Source organism: Protobothrops mucrosquamatus, unplaced genomic scaffold (genome assembly GCF_001527695.2).
Source record: "Protobothrops mucrosquamatus isolate PMUCROS unplaced genomic scaffold, P.Mucros_1.0 scaffold2875, whole genome shotgun sequence".
Lineage (NCBI taxonomy): Eukaryota > Metazoa > Chordata > Lepidosauria > Squamata > Viperidae > Protobothrops > Protobothrops mucrosquamatus.
In genome coordinates this window covers 115,014-139,007 of record NW_015388904.1, presented here as the reverse complement: position 1 = coordinate 139,007, position 23,994 = coordinate 115,014, and the positions used below count along the sequence as shown (strand labels likewise).

At 34.7% G+C, this 23,994-nt stretch overlaps 2 protein-coding genes across 2 annotated transcripts; both read left to right on the top strand.

Moving 5' to 3' along the window:
* The first annotated feature begins 10,294 nt into the window (after positions 1–10,294).
* On the top strand, positions 10,295–11,221 carry LOC107296574 (olfactory receptor 14A16-like). The gene has a single exon (XM_015825905.2). It carries the CDS (start codon positions 10,307–10,309, stop codon positions 11,219–11,221), a length of 915 nt encoding a protein of 304 aa, XP_015681391.1. The 5' UTR covers positions 10,295–10,306.
* Positions 11,222–14,680: 3,459 nt separating this feature from the next.
* LOC114923325 (olfactory receptor 14A16-like) lies at positions 14,681–23,436 on the top strand. Its single transcript, XM_029286100.1, has 2 exons — positions 14,681–14,758; positions 22,495–23,436. Exons 1-2 carry the CDS (start codon positions 14,681–14,683, stop codon positions 23,434–23,436), a joined length of 1,020 nt encoding a protein of 339 aa, XP_029141933.1.
* Positions 23,437–23,994: the final 558 nt, after the last annotated feature.

Here is a 23,994-nt window from a genome sequence, read left to right as displayed (position 1 = left end):
ATTTATGTTCCAACAGATTGAAGACATGAAATTTGGAGAGAAATTCGAGAACACGATAAAGGCAATATACAAAACACAAAGGGCCAGTGTGATAATCAATGGAGATAATACAAAAAGCTTTGAAATAAATAAAGGGGTAAGACAGGGATGCCCAATATCACCTCTACTTTTTATATTGACTCTAGAACTACTATTAACTCAAATTAGAGCTAACAAAGAGATAAAAGGGGTATAGGTTAAAACAGAAGAGTATAAGATACAGGCATTTGCGGATGATTTGGTCTTTTTTATTGAGGAACCAATAGAGAGAGGAAATATTTTGATGAATGAAATAGAAAAATACGGAACAGTGGCAGGATTAAAAATTAACAGAGAAAAGACCAAAATGTTAGTCAAAAACCTAACTGAAAAACAGAAAAGGAAATTAGAACAGAATCTGGAATTGCAAATTGTAAAAAAGATCAAATATTTAGGAATCTGGCTTACTATAAGGTGTTCCTCAATAAAAGAGGATAACTATAAAAAATTGATATTACAAATGAAAAAAGATCTTGAGACCTGGGGAAAATTACAATTATCATTATTAGGTAGGATTGCACTGATTAAAATGAATATATTACCAAGACTACTATACTTATTTCAAACAGTCCTGATAAAATTAGAGAAATTTGTTTTTGAGGAATTGGACAAAATAATAAACAAATTTATCTGGTCGGGCAAAAAAACACGGATAAACATGAAAATATTACAAGATAGTAGAAGTAGAGGTGGACTTGGGCTCCCAAAATGGGAAATTTACTATCAAGCAGCTGGACTACTCTGGATCAAGGATTGGATAAACCTAGATAATAAAAGGGTGTTAATGATCGAAGGGCATGATTTACAGGCTGGTTGGCATGCCTTTCTATGGGGGAAACATAAGAAAACACACACATATTTTTATCAACATCAGATAAGAGATGCACTGATTTGGACGTGGGAAAAAGTTAAAAAAAAGACACTATAGAAAAATCCCAAATTGGATTTCACCGATGGAGGCAATGATCCATCCTAATACTCTGGATAAAAAAAAAGATGATCAGATACAAAGAACTATTAGATAACCAAGGAAACCTCAAATTATTATCTTCTCTTAGAATTAGAAGAACAAGGAATAACCATAGACTGGTGGCCATATTTACAGATCCAATCTAAACATAATAAGGATATGGAAGAGCACGGAATAAGCCAGACCCCACATCAACTGGATAAAATTTTAACAAGTAAGGAAGGAAAATTACTAACAAAAACTTATAAATACCTATTAGAGGTAGATTTAAAGGAAGAAATAGTGAAAGGGCCAATGATAGTGTGGGCATGAAACGTGGGCCGAAATATAAAACTGGAAGAATGGGAAAGATTATGGAACATAAATTGCAAACTGACACTATCAACTGCATATAGGGAAAATCAATATAAAATGTTCTATAGATGGCACCGGCGAGATTGGCCAAAATGTATAAAAATATGAATCCGGAATGTTGGAAATGTAAAAATAAAGAAGGAACATTTTATCACATGTGGTGGCTGTGCCCTAAAGCAAAGACTTTCTGGATATGAATTCAAGAAATGATGTTAATATTTCTAAATATCTTTTTATTTTTATACATTGAAGTATTATTGTTTAAAATCTTGGTCCATATTGATGAAAGATATACAGAGATGTCAAATTGCATAGTTATAATAAGCTGCATCTCATTTATGCCCAAAATATACAGAAGGGATTATATGTTTGTACTTGGTGGGAGACTGTTTCTTCAAATTGAGTTATCACTTTCCCTCTGATTGTTGGAAAAGGGATTTACTTAGATTTTGGGGTCACTGTTCTATATTCTCTCCTTCTACCCCTTTTGAATGCAATAATCTATAGTATGAGAAATAGGAATATAAAATATGTCCTTTCTAAACTGTGGACATTCTTTTAATGTTGTTTATATTCTGGTCATCACAATTTTGCATTTTCCAGGCTATTCTTTTACTTATAAGTTAAATAAGTTAAATTTGGGTGATTGACAGCCTCTGGCTTGTTACATGACCACTTATGACCACTTTGATTTTTGGTGAAGTGAGTACCAGGATGTAGTGCCCTCCCAAAAAAGTGTAATTGCAATGTTGTTTAAATTATGTGACCTATTTTTCCCTAAGCTTTCTGTATAAAATGACCTCCCCTACAATTCTTTCAGATCATTGCACTTTCAAATTGCCTGGAAAAATCACTGCATTTTTCTTGACAAAGTTTTTTAGAAGGGGTTTGCCATTACCTCCTTCCGAGGGCTGAGAGAGTGAGTGACACACCGATCTGGTTTCATTCCTACAACAGGAATAGACATCATTATCTCCTGGTTCTAGTGTGGAACCTTAAGCACCACAAGAAACAGGTTTCCATTTATTTTAGCTCAAGAGTTTTTTCTCTCTCTCTCTTAGAAGTGCTTTGACAAAACCAGGCACTTGGTACGGTGGGCAGGATGGGTGAACTGGTGCTATCTAACAAAACTGTTTTATAATCATGACAATATGAAAAAGCAAGAAGTCTATGTCATAATTGTAATAGAACATCGTATAAGCTTACAGTAACCATGCAACATGATGTAAATTGGAAGAGATAAGAAATACTCCATTGTCTAATACCTAAAGAAACAAATCTAAATTGATGTGCACCAGATAAATATTTTATTAAAAGTTGCTGAAGAAAGATTTCATCTGAGCTGCTGATGCTAAAAGCCTTATCCAGGTTTTGTGGATGAGGCTTATTCTGGCATGGGGGGAATGTGTGAGTGGCAGGTGCAGGCACACACTCACAACTCCATTTATGAGAGTGGTGGGAGTGCATGTCCTCCCCTCATGCAAATGGAGCTTTGCCCATGAGCGGAGGATGCATGCACTCAATCATGAAACTCCCCTTGCATGATTGGCAGGCACTTGCGCTGGTGCATGAAGCCCCATTGTCCTGATGGCCAAATCTGGCCCTAGGTTCTGCTTCGGTTTGCCTTCCCAATAAGCAACCGAGTTGGAAGATCATTTAAAAGCAGATTATTAGGGTACCCTGATAAAATGGGATCTCTATATAAAAACGAGAGAGAGAGAGAGAGAGAGAGAGAGAGAGAGAGAGAGAGAGAGAGAGAGAGAGAGAGAGAGAGAGAGAGAGAGAAACTCGAGCCCCATGTTTCATTTCTTTTTATAGCTAATACAACAAAGAAAATGCAAGAGAAAAGTTGATTTGACAGGATAAAAGTAACCTCCCATTTGCATAGGAAATCAGTTACATGTAGTCAAACATGTTACATATTTACCTCCCATAATATTACACATGTTCATTAAAATGAGGTCTGACAGTCAGTAGAGGTGTAAATTGTAGGGAAAAAGGTTTTTTGGAGTTCACAAAAGAGATAAACCAGACACCAATTTGTACTAAAAAAACTTTTTTTTATCTGGATGTAGTCTCCAGCCTGTTTACCAGTTTAGGAATATTAAAAGCTAATAAACCTGAACATCATTTTAAAAGAGAGAAAATAAATCAAATTAAAATACAAAGTAATTATGTTAGTTAGCAATTTACAAAATTCATGTCATGTACTCCTCGGTTTTGAGTTATGTAAGATTCCCCACCTTCTTTGTTCAGCAAGCGAGAAGGAAAAAGAAAAAGATTTGCTCAGATGAGCTCTAAGCATTTAGACTTTTGTTAATATGGAGAAATCAAAACATTTCAGTAAATTCCTCAAAATATCATGTTCATTTGCATTAGCACTACTCTGCTTCAAAATTATGGCATATGATTACCCATGCTATAAAATTTGAGGAGATGTGTGCTTTTTGAGGTAAGTCAGTCAAGAAATCCACTCCTTAAGTTTAACTGGACTTCCACTTTTTTTGGGGGGGGGAAAGAAATTTTATTGGTTTTTTTAGTTTTTAAAACAAAATGCTCAAGACACACCGTGGTGTTAGGGTAGTCAAACATCCAGAGACAAAACATATATCATAATTCAGTCAATACATCTAGTATTCCCTCTCTTTTTCCCTTAAATAACATAATTTATTTAAAATAGTCCAATTCTAGCTTAAATTTATTCAACCTATACCTGATTTTAAAGCTTTACAAATTTACACTACCATAATCAAATTAGCTTTAAGTACAAACATTATCAATTCGGGTATCCCTTCCAAATATATTCTAGTTCCTTGATTTTATCATAGATCTTATTTAATTCTTCTTCCACTAATATCCCTTAATTAAAATAAAATATTAATCTATCCTATACATAACTAGTCCATCAATTAATCAATCTCTCTAGGCTGACAAAAGAAAATCAAATCTTAAGTCATTTCAATCCATTAAACAGAATTCAAATTACATCCAGTTAATTGTCATAACTAATAACATCCATGTTATCAAACAATCAAATCATTTTATTAGATTAACTCAATATTGCATAATAATTTTCTTACAAATAACCCTATTGTCCTAAAAAAAGAACACACTCTTAATCAATTTAATATATGTTCCATTAATCACCCCTTTTTCTCTTACTTCTAACTCACAATCTTAATCTTAAAATCAACCCAAAATTCTAGATTACCTTTAATCCATTACCTAAAAATATCTCCTTTTTAAGCTAAAATATTAATCTATCCTAGACCTATCTAATCCATCAATCAATCTCTTTAAGCTGACAAGATAGCATCAAACCTTAAATTATTTCAGTTCATTGAGCATCAAACAAATAAATCATTTTGTTAGAGATAGTAATTTTCATATAAATAAACTTTATATATCTTCCATTAGTCGCCCATTTCTCTTACATCATAATCTTAGTCCTTAAATCAATCCATAGTTCTAGGTTGCCTTTAGTCCATTACATAAAACTTTAACTTTCACTTTTTTTTCAGTCTTATTCTAGGTTTCTTCTTATGCCAAGTAGGTTTCCATAGGAGAGCTTCCCTTCCAGCTGATAAGTCTCTCTTTGTTGCTTGTAGTATCATTTGGATCAGTGAAAACCATCTTGGCCTCAACATTTGCCCTCTGACTCTCTTAACCATAAGGTCTCGTTGCTTTAACATTTCAAGTCTCAGTCTTTGCTTTTTCTGGTCCTCAGTACCATAAATGAATTGCTTCTAAGGCAAAATCAATTTCTCTTTATTCTCAGTTAAGTCCTCTTCTTGTGTGATCTGTTTTATAGAAGAATCAGGTATAGTCTGTAAGTCAATTTTGAAGTTTGAAGGAGAGATTCTGGTTCTTAATTCTGTAGTAAGCTCTTTCATTGTAGCACATATTTCTTCTTTAGCCTCATAGATCTTTTCCAGAATAAGTTTACAATTTAGATGTGAGTGCAACTCCATTTTGAAAATTGTTCAGCTGCCTCAAATTATCTTTCTCTTGAAGAACAGTTTGAAGGCCAAAACCATCTCCTCTCCAGATAAACAATGGTTACAGTATTAGCTTTTAACCAGTAGATGTCCTCAATGAGCTAAAAATATTTTCCAAAAGTCATTTTTTCTTTTCCATTTTTTCTAATTTTTCAGGGAAAGATGGAGGAAGAAATACTCAAAAAAATAAAATAAATGCAGAGCAGCATAGACTGATAGCTGAGTTCTTAGGAAAAAATTTTTTCCCGTACCCCAAAAACATATATATATGTTTGCCCTATATACTATATAGTTGCCCTATATACTATATAGTATATAGTATATATATAGTAGTCTTTAAAGTTTGTTCTATTCTTTTGTTTGCCTTTCTTCCCAAACAAGTAAAAGCTGCCTTTCCAAGCCAGGGAAATAATTCCAATAGGGCTCTTACAGGCAAAAAGAAGCAAGAAGGCATAAAGAGAGGAAGAAAAAAAAAGATCTCACCCGGATTCACCACAGTGGGTTTTTCAAGCTTATCTGTTCTTTGACTTGCGGTTTCTAGCGGCTGAGTGATCGGCCATTTTACCGGCCGATCTTCTTCTCCGTCGGCCCTCAGAGTTAATCCAGATAGCTGGAGGAGCCACCGCTCCTCCACAGCTGAGAGAAGCCTCTTTGATAGAAGTCACACCCTCCAGGGCGTCTTTAGACCCGCATAAGGGTCTACCAGCGGAGGGAGGCTAGCCGACGAGGAGACGAGTCTCTTCGTTCCTTGTTGCCAAAAAAGATCATTTGTTGCTCCATAGAATTTCAACTGATTTCAGGGATGTTGTGTTTAAACATGATTTTTAAAATTTGAGCAAGATAAATGTTCAATCCAAAATAGCAACAAGGAAGAAATAAGGTTGACCACAATAAGTACTGGTAGAGCTGAAAACAAATATTGAGCTAATCAATATTTCTAGGAAAGAAGATCTAATTGTCTAACAAAAGGAGACTTGCAGTGCCATGAAAAGCTACCTTCTACCCTTTTCATATATCAATGTAAGATTGTAGTTCATTCTTTTTTCTCATTTTCTAGATATGGACTTTATTCTTTCAACCCAGCCAAAGTGACTGAATTGTCAGATACAGAGAAGGGATTGGTCATCCTACCAATCTTCTCTAGAGATATTCTTACTATGTATGTTTCCTAAAGGTTTTGTGAGTATGCTTTATAATTGTTGCTAAAATTCTTTTTTTGAATAAAAGATTCAGAAGTATGAAAAATGCTGAAATCTGTTTCCTGGTGTTTTGCCAGATGAGCTGTGAATGGGTTTTTCTGGGGAAGTGGTACAGGCCATGGAGAAGGGAGGATAAATTCTGCAGTATCTATTATCAATAATTTATTGCATATATGTATATATTTATATGAGGGTATATACATTGATTGTCTAATACAAATATCTGTTTCAGTCCTGTTCTAAATATTAACCACTATATATCTTGTTCTGTAAGATTTGTATTGATTTCTATGGATTTATTTTATTATAAGTTTTATAAATCTCTATGGGCTTACATTATGGCTCAGTCTATGAGTCTTGTATTAAGTGTGTATTTCCAATCTTATCATGGAACCATATACACCCTACAAAGGTGTGTGTCTTGAAATTCAACAATATAATAATTATACATTTTGAACTCCCACACTAATGCCATTGGTTTTTATGGTTTTATTGTGTAACTCAGGGTGTCAAACTGCCGGCCCAAGGGCCGGTTTCATCATACTGAAGCTGCGCCCACCCCATTGCCAGCAATGAAAAAAGAATCGCAATACATCGTGACACATCACGTGACATGGCGAGTTTGACACCCGTGTTGTAATTATTGTCATTCCACTAGGTTTCTATGGGTTTCCTGATCTTTCTTTTCTGCCTTTTCTCTTTGTAATTTGTGTTATTATTTTTCACCTCTGCATTAATGATGTGGGCATACCTAGCCAAGGTCAAGCTCTTTCCCTACCTGTGGCATGCAGAAGAGAGGTTGGGATTGTTTTAAAGCTGGGGATGAAAGAAAATCAGTAANTTATACATTCTTTGGGGCTTTGTGATTCAGATGCCTGTTTCTGTGTAAGAATGTGTCCTTTAATATTTTAACGGCTCTTGCCAGATTCTTATGTTGTGGTTATGTTGTGGTCATGGCTGGCTCTATAGGTAGGAGGGGAAATGCAAATCCTAGGTTTCCTGAGCTAAACCTGTCAGTTTGGCCTTGCCTATTGTGTTGCTTATTTAGGGTTTCTAGTTGTTCTTTGTTTATGAATAGTATGGCACAATCTTTATGAATGGATTACAAAATCTCCATTCCTAAAGACTAGCTTCAGTTTTCTGCTTGAGGCAGGAAGACTGGGGGTGCTTTCTGCCTTTAAGAAGATGTTTCTCCTCTTCCCTTTTAAGGGAAATATAATATTCTGCTTGTTTTAATATTCCCAAAAATATTTCATTCTCTGTGAGGGAGGGCTTCTCAAAACGGAATGTCCTTGCAGGAGGTCTTGTCACTTGATTCATGTTTTACCTCTCACAATTCACACTGCTGCACCCCCCATCCTGTTAACAATCTGAAATATTATTCTAGGGAATATGATAACTGGTCCTGGAGGTATCTATTGTGTTCTTAATGGCCAATTTTGTTAATAAGCACACAGAAGTCAGTTTTATTTATGTTTGCTAACTATATTAATATATTAATAATCACAAATAAGTCTGTTTCATTTGGTGTACAAGTCGGTTGAGAGAAACAAAACAAAGATTAATAAACATTTAGAATAGAAATCTCTATGGCTGCAGATCGATATTTCACTTCATTATAATTAGTGGAACAGCACTGACTTAGTGGTAAGATATTTAATACTCTTTAAAGCATAGAAGGAATAATCTATAAAGACAAATAAGAGGTATCAATTAAATTTTTAAGAGAAAAGTTATTTTCCTATTTTATGGAGCAAACTGGTATTTACTTCAATACGTATTGTAGCAGGATTGGCTTTATAATATATATATTTTTACAGAAGAAAATTTAAGTGAATAATTTCATAAGTTAGCTTTCTGATATAATGGAATCAGAAGTTAGGCTGTTTTCGGGATGAGAACAAATGGTTTTAATATAATTTTAAGAAATTGCACCTCAGACAGTAGATTTAAAGACATTATGAAACAGAAGACAATTTGTAGAGCTTTTTATGTAGATAGTAAACAATGAATTAATTACATATGTTGTTACCTTTTCCACAAGATATTTATAAAGAATAATTAGCAGAAATTTGGACCAAACTTTCATCAATGAACTGATAACTATTAGGTAAATTTGAATCAGCTAGTAATTTTATAATCTTTCTCAATATGAATAAAAGAAATGGATGGTAAGATTTAGTGGCTTTTTATTTCTCTGTTTTTACACATTTAAGTATTATTGTTGAAAAGATGCTTACTTTGCATTCCACATTGTTGAAAAAAAATACTGAGATGTCATAGTTGATAGCTAAAATAGGTTGTGTTTCATTTTCTGTCCAAACTTTACTACAGAAATATTGGCTTTTATTGGATAGGTGACTGCTTTTTCAAACTGAGTTTTCATTTTCCTCTGATTGCTGGATTGGGGGATTTATTAATTTATTCTGGCAATAGTTGATTCCTTTTGATTAAATGTTTTTAACGGTGGTATAATTGTGTCTTTATCACCAAGTTAATATCAAAATAGCAGTTATGTTGTAACTTAAGTTCTATCATTTTCTTTTAAACAATATAATTATAAAGAATAAAGAACAGTTATAATATGGAGAAATTTGGACAAATCTTCATGCATGAACTTAATTAGAACAGGCAAAGATCTGTATATGAATAAAAAATCCATGGTAAGATTTCTAAAATTCTTTTTATTTCTCTGTTTTTAAACAAGTTGAATATTATTGTTGAAAATGTGCTTACATGGCATTCAAGATTGTTGAAAAAAATGCTGAGATATCAGACTTCAAAGGTGCAGTAGGTTGTGTCTCATTTTCTGCCCAAACTCTACTATAAACATTATTGATTTTTATTAGATGGGAGACTGCCTTTTCAAACTGAGATTTCATTTCCTTCTGATTGTTGGATAAGGGGATTTATTGATTTATTCTGCTAATATTTGAGGTCCTCTGATTAAATGTATCTAACAGTGGTATAATTGTGTCTTTATCACCAAGTGAATATCAAAATAGCAGTTATGTTGTAATTTAAGTTCTATTCTATCATTTTCTATTTAACAATATGCCATTAAATGCATGTTTAATAATCTTGTATTTATGTATTAGTTTAAAGGTTTTTATGCTATTATTTTAGCCTAATATCTATTAGGGAAATTGCCACCATTGCCACCACTTACATAAATACACACATCCAAAGATAAATTATACATAGGGGAGATGTCTGCTCTCAAGATTTCCAAGTAAGAGATATAGCAAATTATTTTTATATTTATTGGCTATATTTATATTGTTTTTCTTCTAGAAGCACAAAGTTCCAGACATTGGAATTCTCCAATTTTCCAACACTACCACAATATTGTAAGAGTGCAGACACATTATGATGGGTCCAATTATTCCAAGTAATCTTGCATTCATGAAAATAGACCTGAACCAACTTTGTTGTACTCCGAGCCAATGCTTTTGATCACTATACGAAAAATGTGAGGTTGGCAGTTGGTCCTTTAGTACAGATGGGTAAAAATGGAAAAGAGTGTGCTTTAATATCCCCATCCTACAACTCTGTTTTCCATACTCTTACTCTCTGTTCATTCTGTCCATCCTTGACATTTCTTGATATTTTCTGTTTTCATCACATATCAAAATGCCAACTACAATCTAATTGATTTTCCCTCCTTTCTATCTTTGCAGTTATTCCACCTTTATCATAAAGAAAACATGGAGAACCAAAGCACAGTGCCTTACTTTCTGCTGCTGCAATTCTCAAAAAATCGGAATCTGCAGATTTTGCATTTCTTCTTCTTCTTTGTGTTGTATCTTGCAACTGTAACAACAAATCTTCTCATCATCTCTGCAGTTGCTTTTGACCATCGACTGCATAGCCCCATGTACTTCTTTCTCATGAATTTAGCTCTGCAGGACATGGGCATTGTTTCAGTCATTGTCCCCAAATCAATGATAAATTCTCTTTTGGACACCAGACACATCTCTTACATTGGTTGTGTTGCTCAATACTTCCTGTTTATCTCCTTTGAAGCTTCTGACTTTTTCCTCCTGACAGTCATGGCATATGATCGGTATATAGCCATTTGCCACCCACTGCACTATGAGATGGTGATGAATTGGAAAGCCTGCACTGATATCATAATTCTAGTGTGGGTTACAGGTCTCCTCTATGGAATGTTGCATACTACTGGCACTTTTTCTGTCCTGTTTTGTTCTAATGTTGTTAATCAGTTTTTTTGTGAAATTCCACAACTGCTAAAATTATCCTGCTCTGGATTAAATCTACTTGAGGTTGGAATTCTTGTGTTTGGTATCATTGCTGGACTAGGTTGTTTTACTTTTATAATTGTATCTTACACAGTGATTTTCAAGGCAGTGTTAAGAATCCCTTTTGAAAAAGGAAGGCAAAAAGCCTTATCCACCTGTATTCCCCACCTCACAGTAGTGTCTATGCTAATATTAAGTGGATGCTTTGCCTATCTGAGACCTGCCTCTAACAGTCCATCTAACGTAGATTTTGGTTTGACTGTTTTGTATTCCCTCCTTCCTCCCCTGTTCAATCCAATCATCTATAGCATGAGAAATAAGAATATCAAATGTGTCCTTTCTCAACTGTGGAGGTTTTGATAAATTCTTTTAATGTTTTTTATATTCTCTTCCCCATAGTTTTTCCCTCTGTCTTTTCTTTTACTTTTGTGAATAAAAGAATGTGTTAGAAAGGGATTGTGGAGGGAATGCAGCAAATCCAGCGTCTCAAACCAGAAGAATCTAGCAGTCCATATTTTTTGGCCTACATCCCTGATTACTGTCAACAGATGTTAAATATGGATATTTGGCAGCTCTGGCATTTCACAGGCTGACAATTCCTGTTGTTCAGTGAAGTCAGTGGTGGGATTCAAATATGTGAACAACCGGTTCTCTTTGTGGATGCCGCTTCCATAAGTACATTCTGGGCCTGGGCAACAAAAAACTAGCTACTGGTTCTGTCGAAGTGGTGCAAACTGGCTGAATCCCACCACTGAGTGAAGTGAAGTAAGAGTGTAATACAATTGGTGGTGTGAGAAGTTTTATATCAAAATATATTTTATTCTTTAGGCTGTTTGTTTGATATCTGGGATTGGTAATTAGGCTGCAAACATTTTGTCTCTTTTCGGCAGGACATATTCAGTTTGAATTGTGTTTGGTTTGTTTGGAATGTTGCTTCCATTATTTCAGTTGAAGCAGCTCTCTTGCTCTCAGTGGTTGTTAGGCGGGGTCAATGTCAATGTGTCTGTTTACTGATTGATTGGTGGAGAACCAGGTCTTGAGGAATTCTCTTTCTTTCTTTGACTTTGCTTGGGGCAATAATTGTGGTCCAAGTTATATCAAACCTGTGTCCTTCTGAGTCCTCATGGACAGATATAAGGGACATTTGGTTGTGTCTTCTGATCGCCAGGGAGTGCTTGTACAGTCTGGTAGATAGCTTTTTTCCTGTTTGGCCTATATAGTTCTTTTCACAATTGTTGCACCAGACTTGCTTGATTATCACAAAGGTATCATCCACATAACGTACCCCTAGTTTAGAGTTTATTTGTAGGAGGATGATCTCTTTGATTTTTTGCATTATGATTTCTACGATCAGGCCAGATATGGGGGATCCCATAGGTGATCCTTTTAGTTGTACATAAAACTTACCGTCAAATTTGAAGTAGGTGAAATAGGTGAAGTTGGAGGACTTCGCATGTGTTGTCTATTGTAAGTGGTCCTTTTGGTGGATGTGTCCTGTCTAGAAGTTCTCTGATCAGGTCAACTGCTTGTTTCAGGTCTATTGATGCGAACAGTGCAGTAACATCAAATGATATCATAGTTTCATCCTCGTCGATGTAAAGGGGTTTGGGTTTGTCCAAGAATTGAGTGGTGGTGTTTATGAAGTATTGGGAATCGCTAATGAGATGTTTCAGGCATTTCCACATTTCTTTCATGAGGTTATAAGTGGGTGGGCCAGGCAGTGAAATGATTGGTCTGAGTGGGATGTTTTCTTTGTGCACTTTCGGGAGACCATTGAACTATGCTATGTTTGAATTGGTTGCTTTCATTCTTTCGTATTCCTCCTTGGTGACTCGGTTTAGTTTCTGTATTTTTTAAAAAATTCTGTTGATTTTGTTGGTCATTTCATCATTGGGTCTGTATTGGTGCATCTGTAGGTGTTAAAAAAGCTGAAATATAAAATATAAACATATATAAATATAAAACAGAAAGAGAGAGAGAGAGAGAGAGAGAGAGAGAGAGAGAGAGAGAGAGAGAGAGAAGAAAAGAGAGAAATATGATATGTCATTAAATATTAAATTATATCTTCCCTAACTGCATTTATTTTGATCTCCCATTTCTGCTATTTACTGGTGTAACATTTATTTTTATTATAAATGAAACATGGAAATATGAACCCAGAGATTTATTTTCTGCTCACTGGATTCTCAAAAGCTCAACAGCTATAGATTTTGCATTATATCTGGCAATTGCAACAGGAAATCTTCTCATATCTTCAATAACTTTGAATGATTAATTAACCCCATGAATTTCTTTCTGGTATATTTGGCTGTATGCAACCCAAGCTTTGTTTCAAGAATTTCTCAAGACTATAGCAATTTTTTTCATGGGCATGTGACACCTTTCTTACATTGGGTCTTACATCTCATTTTAAGTCTCCTTTAAAGCTCCTGGTTTCTTCCTCCTCTTTTGCCAGATGTCAGGGCAGTGATAAGGCGCACAGGCAATGGATTCTTCTGGATCCATAGACAATAAGTGCACAGTGAACAAAGAGATGTTAAGCTCTAACATTAATCCAAGCAAACTGATCTTAAAATATAAAATAAAAAGCATAAACACTAAAGAAGACAATGTCACATCTCTTGTAAGCTCATAGGTGCTACTTAATAATAACAACAGAGATACTCCAAGTGTGGCCATTTTTTGCATTACCCAATATAAGTAATCTTCAATACACAACCTCAAAATTTATGTTGCTAAGTGAGAAATTTGTTGAATTTTGCCCCATTTTATGACTTTTCTTGCCACATTTGTAAAGTGAATCATTGCAGTTTTTTAAATTAACAAGTAACATAGTTGTTAAGTGAATTTGTTTTCCCTAATGACTTTTCTTTTCAGAAGATTGTAAAAGCTGATCACATGATCCAGAAATCATACCTTCCATTTTACAATTGCATGATAAAAAGTATAAAAGAACATTTTGATTGGGTAAGAAAAAGTCATCTGTATTCAGATATTTCTGAATAAAAATAAAAGAAACATTTGCTAAGGAAAAACATGAGAATGGATATAATAAAGGTACAGCAACTTTCCCCAAGGCTGGGTTTGCTGAAAAAGAAACTGATTTATCTACACTGTATCAAGTACTTTTCTGCCAGGTTTCCAAAGGGAGGCTTTCTACTTTTTTTCCAGAAGGTTAAAACTTATGATAAATTTAAAAAGGCAAAATTAAAATATGAGAAAACCATGTTAGTTAGCCAATGCAGCAATACTACAAAATCCATATTGCAAGTATTACAACTCCATCCTTCATGGCCCTCTGTTCCCTATCTTATAGTAGTTTAACTATTGCTTAAATGGCTTGTTTGCATATCTGAGACCTCCCTCTAGCACTGCAATCTATTTAGTTTTAGCATTATCTATGTTATATTCCTGTCTTTCATCTCTTTTCAATTCATCTATAACATCTATATAAATAAAAATGTAAATGTTCGTTTGTTCAAAATCTTAAATCTCCGAAAGTTCTTCACCGATTGCTTTGAAATTTTGACACAACGTTGAATTTGAATATGCGTGTGATTTTATATACCTATATTATATAGACGTCACACCTGTGATGGGTAAAAACATGCTTTTTTGGAAAACAGCACCATCTGTTGGACATAAAAGCAACACACACTTTTACCAGACTGAGCCACAGCAACGCGTGGCTGGGTACAGCTAGTAAGAAATAAAAATAAGAATTACACACTACTTAAAATGCAGAGTTTTTAAAAGTTTCTTTCAATGAGACTTTATCTTTTCTACCAGAAATGGACTTTGTACATGCTGGCTTTAACCATGATTGGTAAACTAAAAACAAATGAAAGGTTCAGTCCAAAATACCAACAAGGAATAAATGAAGGTAGCACAGAGCCAGTAAGTATTAGGAAACTGAAACCCGCTTAAGGTCATCAAGACGTCTAGGAAACCATATCCACTCATTCAATGAAAGGAGACATGCAGTGCCAAGAAAGGCTATTTTCTAACATTTTCATATATAAATGGGAGATTTTAGTGTATATGTAACAGTAGCAGTGCTTGCATCATAATACTGCTTTACTGATGTTTCCAATGTAATCACTCTTGCCTATGGACCCTGCTGTTTTTATTTTCAGCTGCTGACTTGTCAGGAACAATAACCAGATCCAAACAGGAAGAGCTCAATCAGCTGTTTTGTTGGTCAAGCCTATACAAAGGAATCTTCTCAGACTGATGATTAGCACTTGAGTGAGAGTAAATAAGGTCCAACAGCATTGGGGGAAGAGGGAAAGCCAGATTTTGGAATTCCAGACCAATTCCCCATTTGACTCCCCCTGGCTCAGCCACACTCCCTGTGTAATTGGAACATAGGCACATTCAACTTTTCAATCCAGAAGAACTGTGGAACTCAAGAAGTTAATCAGCAAACATTATTTATCCCTGATTATTGTTGATGCAATTTAAAGATGCTAAATTTGGGTGATTGGCAGCATCTGGCTTGTCACAGAATATCCACTCTTGATTTCTGGTGAAGTGAGTAGCAGGATACATTGCAATTGTGGGTGGGAAATTGCAATTGTGAACTTCTTCAAACTATGTGGTCTATTTTTCCTTGAGCTTTCTGTATAAAATGTTTTCTCATACAATGCTTGCAGATCATGCAACTAGTTAAAGCTTCAGCTTTTCCAAGAGTTCTCTCTTTAAATGGTCGTTTGTGCACACACTTTGATATTTTGTTTCTTTTTGTCAGTCTTAGCACCTTGAAACTGCCTGGAAAATTCACTGCATTTTTTTGACAAGGTTTTTCAGAAGGGGTTTGACATTGCTTCCTTCCCAGGGCTGAGAATCACTCACTGTCCGGGTTTCAGTGGGTAGACCAAAGTAAGGATGTCGTCCTGATTTGTAGTCACAGAGGACTAAAGATCACACCACGGAATTCGTGGTGTGTTTTGTCCAAGAATGAATAAAATCAAGTTCACATAAGAAAAAAAGAGAATCTTCACGAAATCGTTTTAGTCCGTGAACCATCCCATCCGTCCTACCCAAATCGGTACTATCTACTGTAACTTTTTTATAACCATGGCAATATGAAAAAGCAAGAAGTCTATGTCATAATTGTAATAGAACATCATATAAGCTTACAGTAACCGTGCAACATGATGTAAATTGGAAGAGATAAGAAATACTCCATTGTCTAGTACCCGAAGGTACAAATCTAAATAGATGTGCATCAGAATGATATTTTATTAAAATTTACTGAAGATTTCATCCAAGCCGCTGATAGCACACTAAAAGCCTTGTCCAGGTTTTGTGGTTATGCCTTTTGTGTTATTTATGCCATCATCTGTCCAAATACATTTTAAAATACATTTTCATGTAAATGCACATTAAATTTATATTTAAATAAAGATAGGACAAATACTTCATGGATCAGTATAAGTATACTTTTGGAAGGTGCCATATGGATACTGAAATAATCTAGGCACTATGAATACGTTTTGTTGTGGGTGAGGGGTTTCACCTAAAAGAATATGACATTTTCTCCTATATTTATATTTCTGTATTTCCTTCTTGTACTCTTGCTTTATTTGTGGATATTTCTTGTCCACACTGTACTTCTGCAGTTATAGTTACTACTTTGCTATGTTTTACTCAATAAAGTCTATCAACATTTGCCTAATCTGTGTGGCTATTACTTTCTTATTCGTGAACATCATATATTGTATACAGCACATATCATTCAAGAGCCCTTCTAATGACCGCTCCATCTGGAGATGACCAGACAATGTCATTTTTGACATTGTTGCTGCATAGTTTTTCAACTGATTTCAGGCATCATGTTAAGACATGCTGTGTTTAAGCATGGTTTGTAAAATATGAAGAAGATAAAGTTTCAATCCAAAATGGGAACAAGAAAGAAATTAGTTTGACCAAAATCATTAAAAACTGAAAGAACTGAAATACTCTTGAGGTAATCAAGACTTCTAGGAAAGAAGATCTACTTGTCCAAAAAAAGGAGACTTGCAGAACCATGACTATCTCCTACCCTTTTCACCTATCAAGGTAAGATTTCAGTGCGTATATAAAAGAATTGAGTGTGGCATCAAAATACTGATGTACTGACCACCTTTCCTCCCACATAATAACAGTGTAGCCTTTCTTTCTTACAGAAGTATAAGAATTGCATACGTTATATCTGCCTCTAGAGACATTCTTACTGTGTATATTTCTTAAAATTTTTGTGATTATACTTTATAATCGTTGCAAATGTTCTATACTTGAGTAAAATATGCTGAGGTATGAAAAACATTGCAATCTGTGTCTTGGTGTTTTGTCAGATGGGATGTTAATGGGTTATTCTGGAAGTGGTACTGCTCATTGGGGGAATACATTCTGCAATTATCAATTACCAATATTTTATACATGATATGTACACTGATTTTCCAGTACAAATATTTGCATAACTCCTTTTCTAAATATTAACCACTCTGTATCTTGCTCTATGAGATTTTGTACTCATTTCTATGACTTTATTTTATTATTATTATTATAAAAGCTACACATCTCTACGGGCTTACATTGTGCCTCATTCTCTGAGCCTTGTTTTAGGTATGTATTAGCAGTCTCATCAGGCAGCCACATGCTCCCTACAAAGGAGTGTGGCATGCAACACAACAGTACAATAATCATGCTTTTTTGGACTTCTTCACAAATGCCACCAGGTTCTATTGTTTTATTGTGTAAATATTGGCATTCCACTAGGTTTCTGTGATATTTCTTGATATTTCCTGATATTTCTTCTCTGCCTTTTCCCTTTATAATTTGAAGAATTATATTCCACCTCTAGGTATGTAGACATACCTAGCCAAGGTATCTATGGCATCCAGAATAGAGTTAGAAATTTTTAAAAGATGAAGATGAAAGAAAATCACAAATGATGAAATATGCACCAAGGAAGTCTTGTCACTTGATTCTGTTTCACCTCTCACAATTTACACTGTGGCCCTCATTCTGTTAATTATCTGAGATATTATTATTCTATATGATATGTATCTTATGCATTGTATCTTATGCATTGATATTTAAGGCAGTGTTTAGAATCCCTTCTGAACAAGGAAGGCAAAAAGCCTTATCCACTTGTATTCCCCATCTTACAGTAGTGTCTGTGCTAGTATTAAGTGGATGCTTTGCCTATCTGAGACCTGCCTCTAACACTCCATCTTACATTGATTTTGGGTTGACTGTTCTGTATGCCCTCCTNCAAAGACTCACATATAAACACCCGTGAAAACCTCAGAAAACAAATATATATATATATATATATATATATATATATATATATATATATATATATATATATATATATATATATATATATATATATATATATATATATATATATATATATATATATATATATATATATATATATATATATATATATATATATATATATATATTAGTCTTTAAAGTTTGTTCTATTATTTTGTTTGCCTTTCTTCCCAAACAAGTAAAAGCTGCCTTTCCAAGCCAGGGAAATAATTCCAATAGGGCTCTTACAGGCAAAAAGAAGCAAGAAGGCATAAAGAGAGGAAGAAAAAAAAAGATCTCACCCGGATTCACCACAGTGGGTTTTCAAGCTTATCTGTTGTTTGACTTGCGGTTTCTAGCGGCTGAGTGATCGGCTATTTTACCAGCCGATCTTCTTCTCCGTCGGCCCTCAGAGTTAATCCAGATAGCTGGAGGAGCCACCACTTCTCCACAGCTGAGAGAAGCCTCTTTGATAGAAGTCGCACCCTCCAGGGCATCTTTAGACCCGCATAAGGGTCTACCAGCGGAGGGAAGCTAGCCGACGAGAAGACGAGTCTCTTCGTTCGACTAGGAGCACCGCAACCCTGAACCAGAAGTCTGGACTTCCACTTTTATAGTCATAAAAGACTGATTATATTTTCATTTCCCTCCATTTTATACAGGAGAGAGTTAGCTTGGAAATAATTTGATTTTTTTTTAACGCTTTCCTCATTTCCTTGTTGCCAAAAAAGATCATTTGTTGCTCCATAGAATTTCAACTGATTTCAGGGATGTTGTGTTTAAACATGATTTTTAAAATTTGAGCAAGATAAATGTTCAATCCAAAATAGCAACAAGGAAGAAATAAGGTTGACCACAATAAGTACTGGTAGAGCTGAAAACAAATATTGAGCTAATCAATATTTCTAGGAAAGAAGATCTAATTGTCTAACAAAAGGAGACTTGCAGTGCCATGAAAAGCTACCTTCTACCCTTTTCATATATCAATGTAAGATTGTAGTTCATTCTTTTTTCTCATTTTCTAGATATGTACTTTATTCTTTCAACCCAGCCAAAGTGACTGAATTGTCAGATACAGAGAAGGGGTTGATCATCCTACCAATCTTCTCTAGAGATATTCTTACTATGTATGTTTCCTAAAGGTTTTGTGAGTATGCTTTATAATTGTTGCTAAAATTCTTTATTTGAATAAAAGATTCAGAAGTATGAAAAATGCTGAAATCTGTTTCTTGGTGTTTTGCCAGATGAGCTGTGAATGGGTTTTTCTGGGGAAGTGGTACAGGCCATGGAGAAGGGAGGATAAATTCTGCAGTATCTATTATCAATAATTTATTGCATATATGTATATATTTATATGAGGGTATATACATTGATTGTCTAATACAAATATCTGTTTCAGTCCTGTTCTAAATATTAACCACTATATATCTTGTTCTGTAAGATTTGTACTGATTTCTATGGATTTATTTTATTATAAGTTTTATAAACCTCTATGGGCTTACATTATGGCTCAGTCTATGAGTCTTGTATTAAGTGTGTATTTCCAATCTTATCATGGAACCATATACACCCTACAAAGGTGTGTGTCTTGAAATTCAACAATATAATAATTATACATTTTGAACTCCCACACTAATGCCATTGGTTTTTATGGTTTTATTGTGTAACTCAGGGTGTCAAACTGCCGGCCCGTGGGCCGGTTTCATCATACTGAAGCTGCGCCCACCCCATTGCCAGCAATGAAAAAAGAATCGCGATACATCGTGACACATCACGTGACATGGCGAGTTTGACACCCGTGTTGTAACTATTGTCATTCCACTAGGTTTCTATGGGTTTCCTGATCTTTCTTTTCTGCCTTTTCTCTTTGTAATTTGTGTTATTATTTTTCACCTCTGCATTAATGATGTGGGCATACCTAGCCAAGGTCAAGCTCTTTCCCTACCTGTGGCATGCAGAAGAGAGGTTGGGATTGTTTTAAAGCTGGGGATGAAAGAAAATCAGTAANTTATACATTCTTTGGGGCTTTGTGATTCAGATGCCTGTTTCTGTGTAAGAATGTGTCCTTTAATATTTTAACGGCTCTTGCCAGATTCTTATGTTGTGGTTATGTTGTGGTCATGGCTGGCTCTATAGGTAGGAGGGGAAATGCAAATCCTAGGTTTCCTGAGCTAAACCTGTCAGTTTGGCCTTGCCTATTGTGTTGCGTATTTAGGGTTTCTAGTTGTTCTTTGTTTATGAATAGTATGGCACAATCTTTATGAATGGATTACAAAATCTCCATTCCTAAAGACTAGCTTCAGTTTTCTGCTTGAGGCAGGAAGACTGGGGGTGCTTTCTGCCTTTAAGAAGATGTTTCTCCTCTTCTCTTTTAAGGGAAATATAATATTCTGCTTGTTTTAATATTCCCAAAAATATTTCATACTCTGTGGGGGAGGGCTTCCCAAAACGGAATGTGCTTCCGGGAGGTCTTATCACTTGATTCATGTTTTACCTCTCACAATTCACACTGCTGCGCCCCCCATCCTGTTAACAATCTGAAATATTATTCTAGGGAATATGATAACTGGTCCTGGAGGTATCTATTGTGTTCTTAATGGCCAATTTTGTTAATAAGCACACAGAAGTCAGTTTTATTTATGTTTGCTAACTATGTTAATATATTAATAATCACAAATAAGTCTGTTCATTTGGTGTACAAGTCGGTTGAGAGAAACAAAACAAAGATTAATAAATATTTAGAATAGAAATCTCTAGGGCTGCAGATCGATATTTCACTTCATTATAATTAGTGGAACAGCACTGACTTAGTGGTAAGATATTTAATACTCTTTAAATCATAGAAGGAATAATATATAAAGACAAATATGAGGTATCAATTAAAATTTTAAGAGAAAAGTTATTTTCCTATTTTATGGAGCAAACTGGTATTTACTTCAATATGTATTGTATCAGGATTGGCTTTATAATATAATTTTTTACAGAAGAGAATTTAAATGAATAATTTCATAAGTTAGCTTTCTGATATAATGGAATGAGAAGTTAGACTGTTTTGGGGATGATAACAAATGGTTTTAATATAATTTTTAAGAAATTACACCCCAGACAATAGATTTAAAGACATTGTGAAACAGAAGACAATTTGTAGAGCTTTTTATGTAGATAGTAAACAATGAATTAATTACATATGTTGTTACCTTTTCCACAAGATATTTATAAAGAATAATTAGCAGAAATTTGGACCAAACTTTCATCAATGAACTGATAACTATTAGGTAAATTTGCATCAGCTAGTAATTTTATAATCTTTCTCAATATGAATAAAATAAATGGATGGTAAGATTTCTTAGTGACTTTTTATTTCTCTGTTTTTACACATTTAAGTACTATTGTTGAAAAGGTGCTTACTTTGCATTCCACATTGTTGATAAAAATGTCAAAGTTGATAGCTATAATAGGTTGTGTCTCATTTGGTGTCCAAACTTTACTATAGACAATATTGGCTTTTATTGGATGGGTGGCTGCTTTTTCAAACTGAGTTTTCATTTCCTTCTGATTGTTGAATTGGGGGATTTATTAATTTATTCTGGTGATATTTGATTCCTTTTGATTAAATATATTTAACAGTGGTATAATTATGTATCACCAGCTTAATATCAAAATAGCAGTTATGTTCTATTCTGTCATTTTCTATTTAACAATAAGCCATTAAATAAGGTTTAATAATCTTGTATTTATGTATTAGTTTAAAGGTTTTTTATGCTATTATTTTAGCCTAATATCTATTAGGGAAATTGCCACCATTGCCATCACTTACATAAATACACACATCCAAAGATAAATTATACATATAGGAGATGTCTGTTCTCAAGATTTCCAAGTAAAAGATATAGCAAATTATTTTTATATTTTATTTTTATATTGCTTTTCTTCTAGAAGCACAAAGCACCAGACATTGGAATTCTCCAATTTTCCAACACTGCCACAATCCTGTAGGAGTGCAGATAAATTATGATGGGTCCAATTATTCAAGTAATCTTTCATTCGTGAAAATAGACCTGAACCAACTTTATTCTACTCCTAGCCAATGCTTTTGATCACTATACAAAAAATGTGAGGTTGGCAGTTGGTCCTTTATTACAGATGAGTAAAAATGGAAAAGAATGTGCTCTAATATCCCCATCCTACAGCTGTTTTCCATACTCTGACTCTCTGTTCATTCTGTCCATCCTTGACATTTCTTGATATTTTCTATTCTCATCACATATCAAAATGCCAACTCCAAAATTTTATCTGATTTTCCCTCCTTTCTTTCCTTCCAGTTATGCCACCTTTGTCATAAAGAAAACATGGAGAATCAAACAACAGTGCCTTACTTTCTGCTGCTGGAATTCTCAAAAAATCAGAATCTGCAGCTTTTGCATTTCTTCTTCTTCTTTGTGTTATATCTTGCAACTGTAACAACAAATCTTCTCATCATCTCTGCAGTTGCTTTTGACCATCAACTGCATAGCCCCATGTACTTCTTTCTCATGAATTTAGCTCTGCAGGACGTGGGCATTGTTTCAGTCATTGTCCCCAAATCAATGATAAATTATCTCATGGACACCAGACACATTTCTTACTTTGGTTGTGTTGCTCAAATCTTGCTCTTTCTCTCCTTTGAAACTTCTGACTTTTTCCTCCTGACAGTCATGGCATATGATCGGTATGTAGCCATTTGCCACCCACTGCACTATGAGATGGTGATGAATTGGAAAGCCTGCACTGCTATCATAATTCTAGTGTGGGTTACAGGTCTCCTCTATGGAATGTTGCATACCACTGGCACTTTTTCTGTCCTGTTTTGTTCTAATGTTGTTAATCAGTTTTTTTGTGAAATTCCACAATTGATAAAATTATCCTGCTCTGGATTAAATCTATTTGAGATTGGAATTCTTGTGTTTGGTATCATTACCGTACTAGGTTGTTTTACTTTTATAATTGTATCTGACACAGTGATTTTCAAGGCAGTGTTAAGAATCCCTTTTGAAAAAGGAAGGCAAAAAGCCTTATCCACCTGTATTCCCCACCTCACAGTAGTATCTATGCTAATATTAAGTGCATGCTTTGCCTATCTGAGACCTGCCTCTAACACTCCGTCTTACTTAGATTTTGGTTTGACTGTTTTGTATTCCCTCCTTCCGCCCCTGTTCAATCCAATCATCTATAGCATGAGAAATAAGAATATCAAATGTGTCCTTTCTCAAATGTGGAGGTTTTGATAAATTATTTTAATGTTATTTATATTCTCTTCCCCATAGTTTTTCCCTCTGTCTTTTCTTTTACTTTTGTGAATAAAAGAATGTGTTAGAAAGGGATGGGTGTGGGGGAATGCAGCAAATCCAGTCTCTCAAACCAGAAGAATCTAGCAGTCCATATTTTTTGGCCTACATCCCTGATAACTGTCAACAGATGTTAAATATGGATATTTGGTAGCTCTGGCATTTCACAGGCTGACAATTCCTGTTGTTCAGTGAAGTCAGCGGTTGGATTCAAATATGTGAACAACCGGTTCTCTTTGTGGATGACGCTTCCATAAGTACATTCTGAGCCTGGGCAACAAAAAACTAGCTACTGGTTCTGTCAAAGTGGTGCAAATTGGCTGAATCCCACCACTGAGTGAAGTGAAGTAAGAGTGTAATACAATTGGTGGTGTGAGAAGTTTTATATCAAAATATATTTTATTCTTTAGGCTGTTTGTTTGATCTCTGGGCTTGGTAATTAGGCTGCAAACATTTTGTCTCTGTTCAGCGGGACATATTCAGTGCAGTTTGAATTGT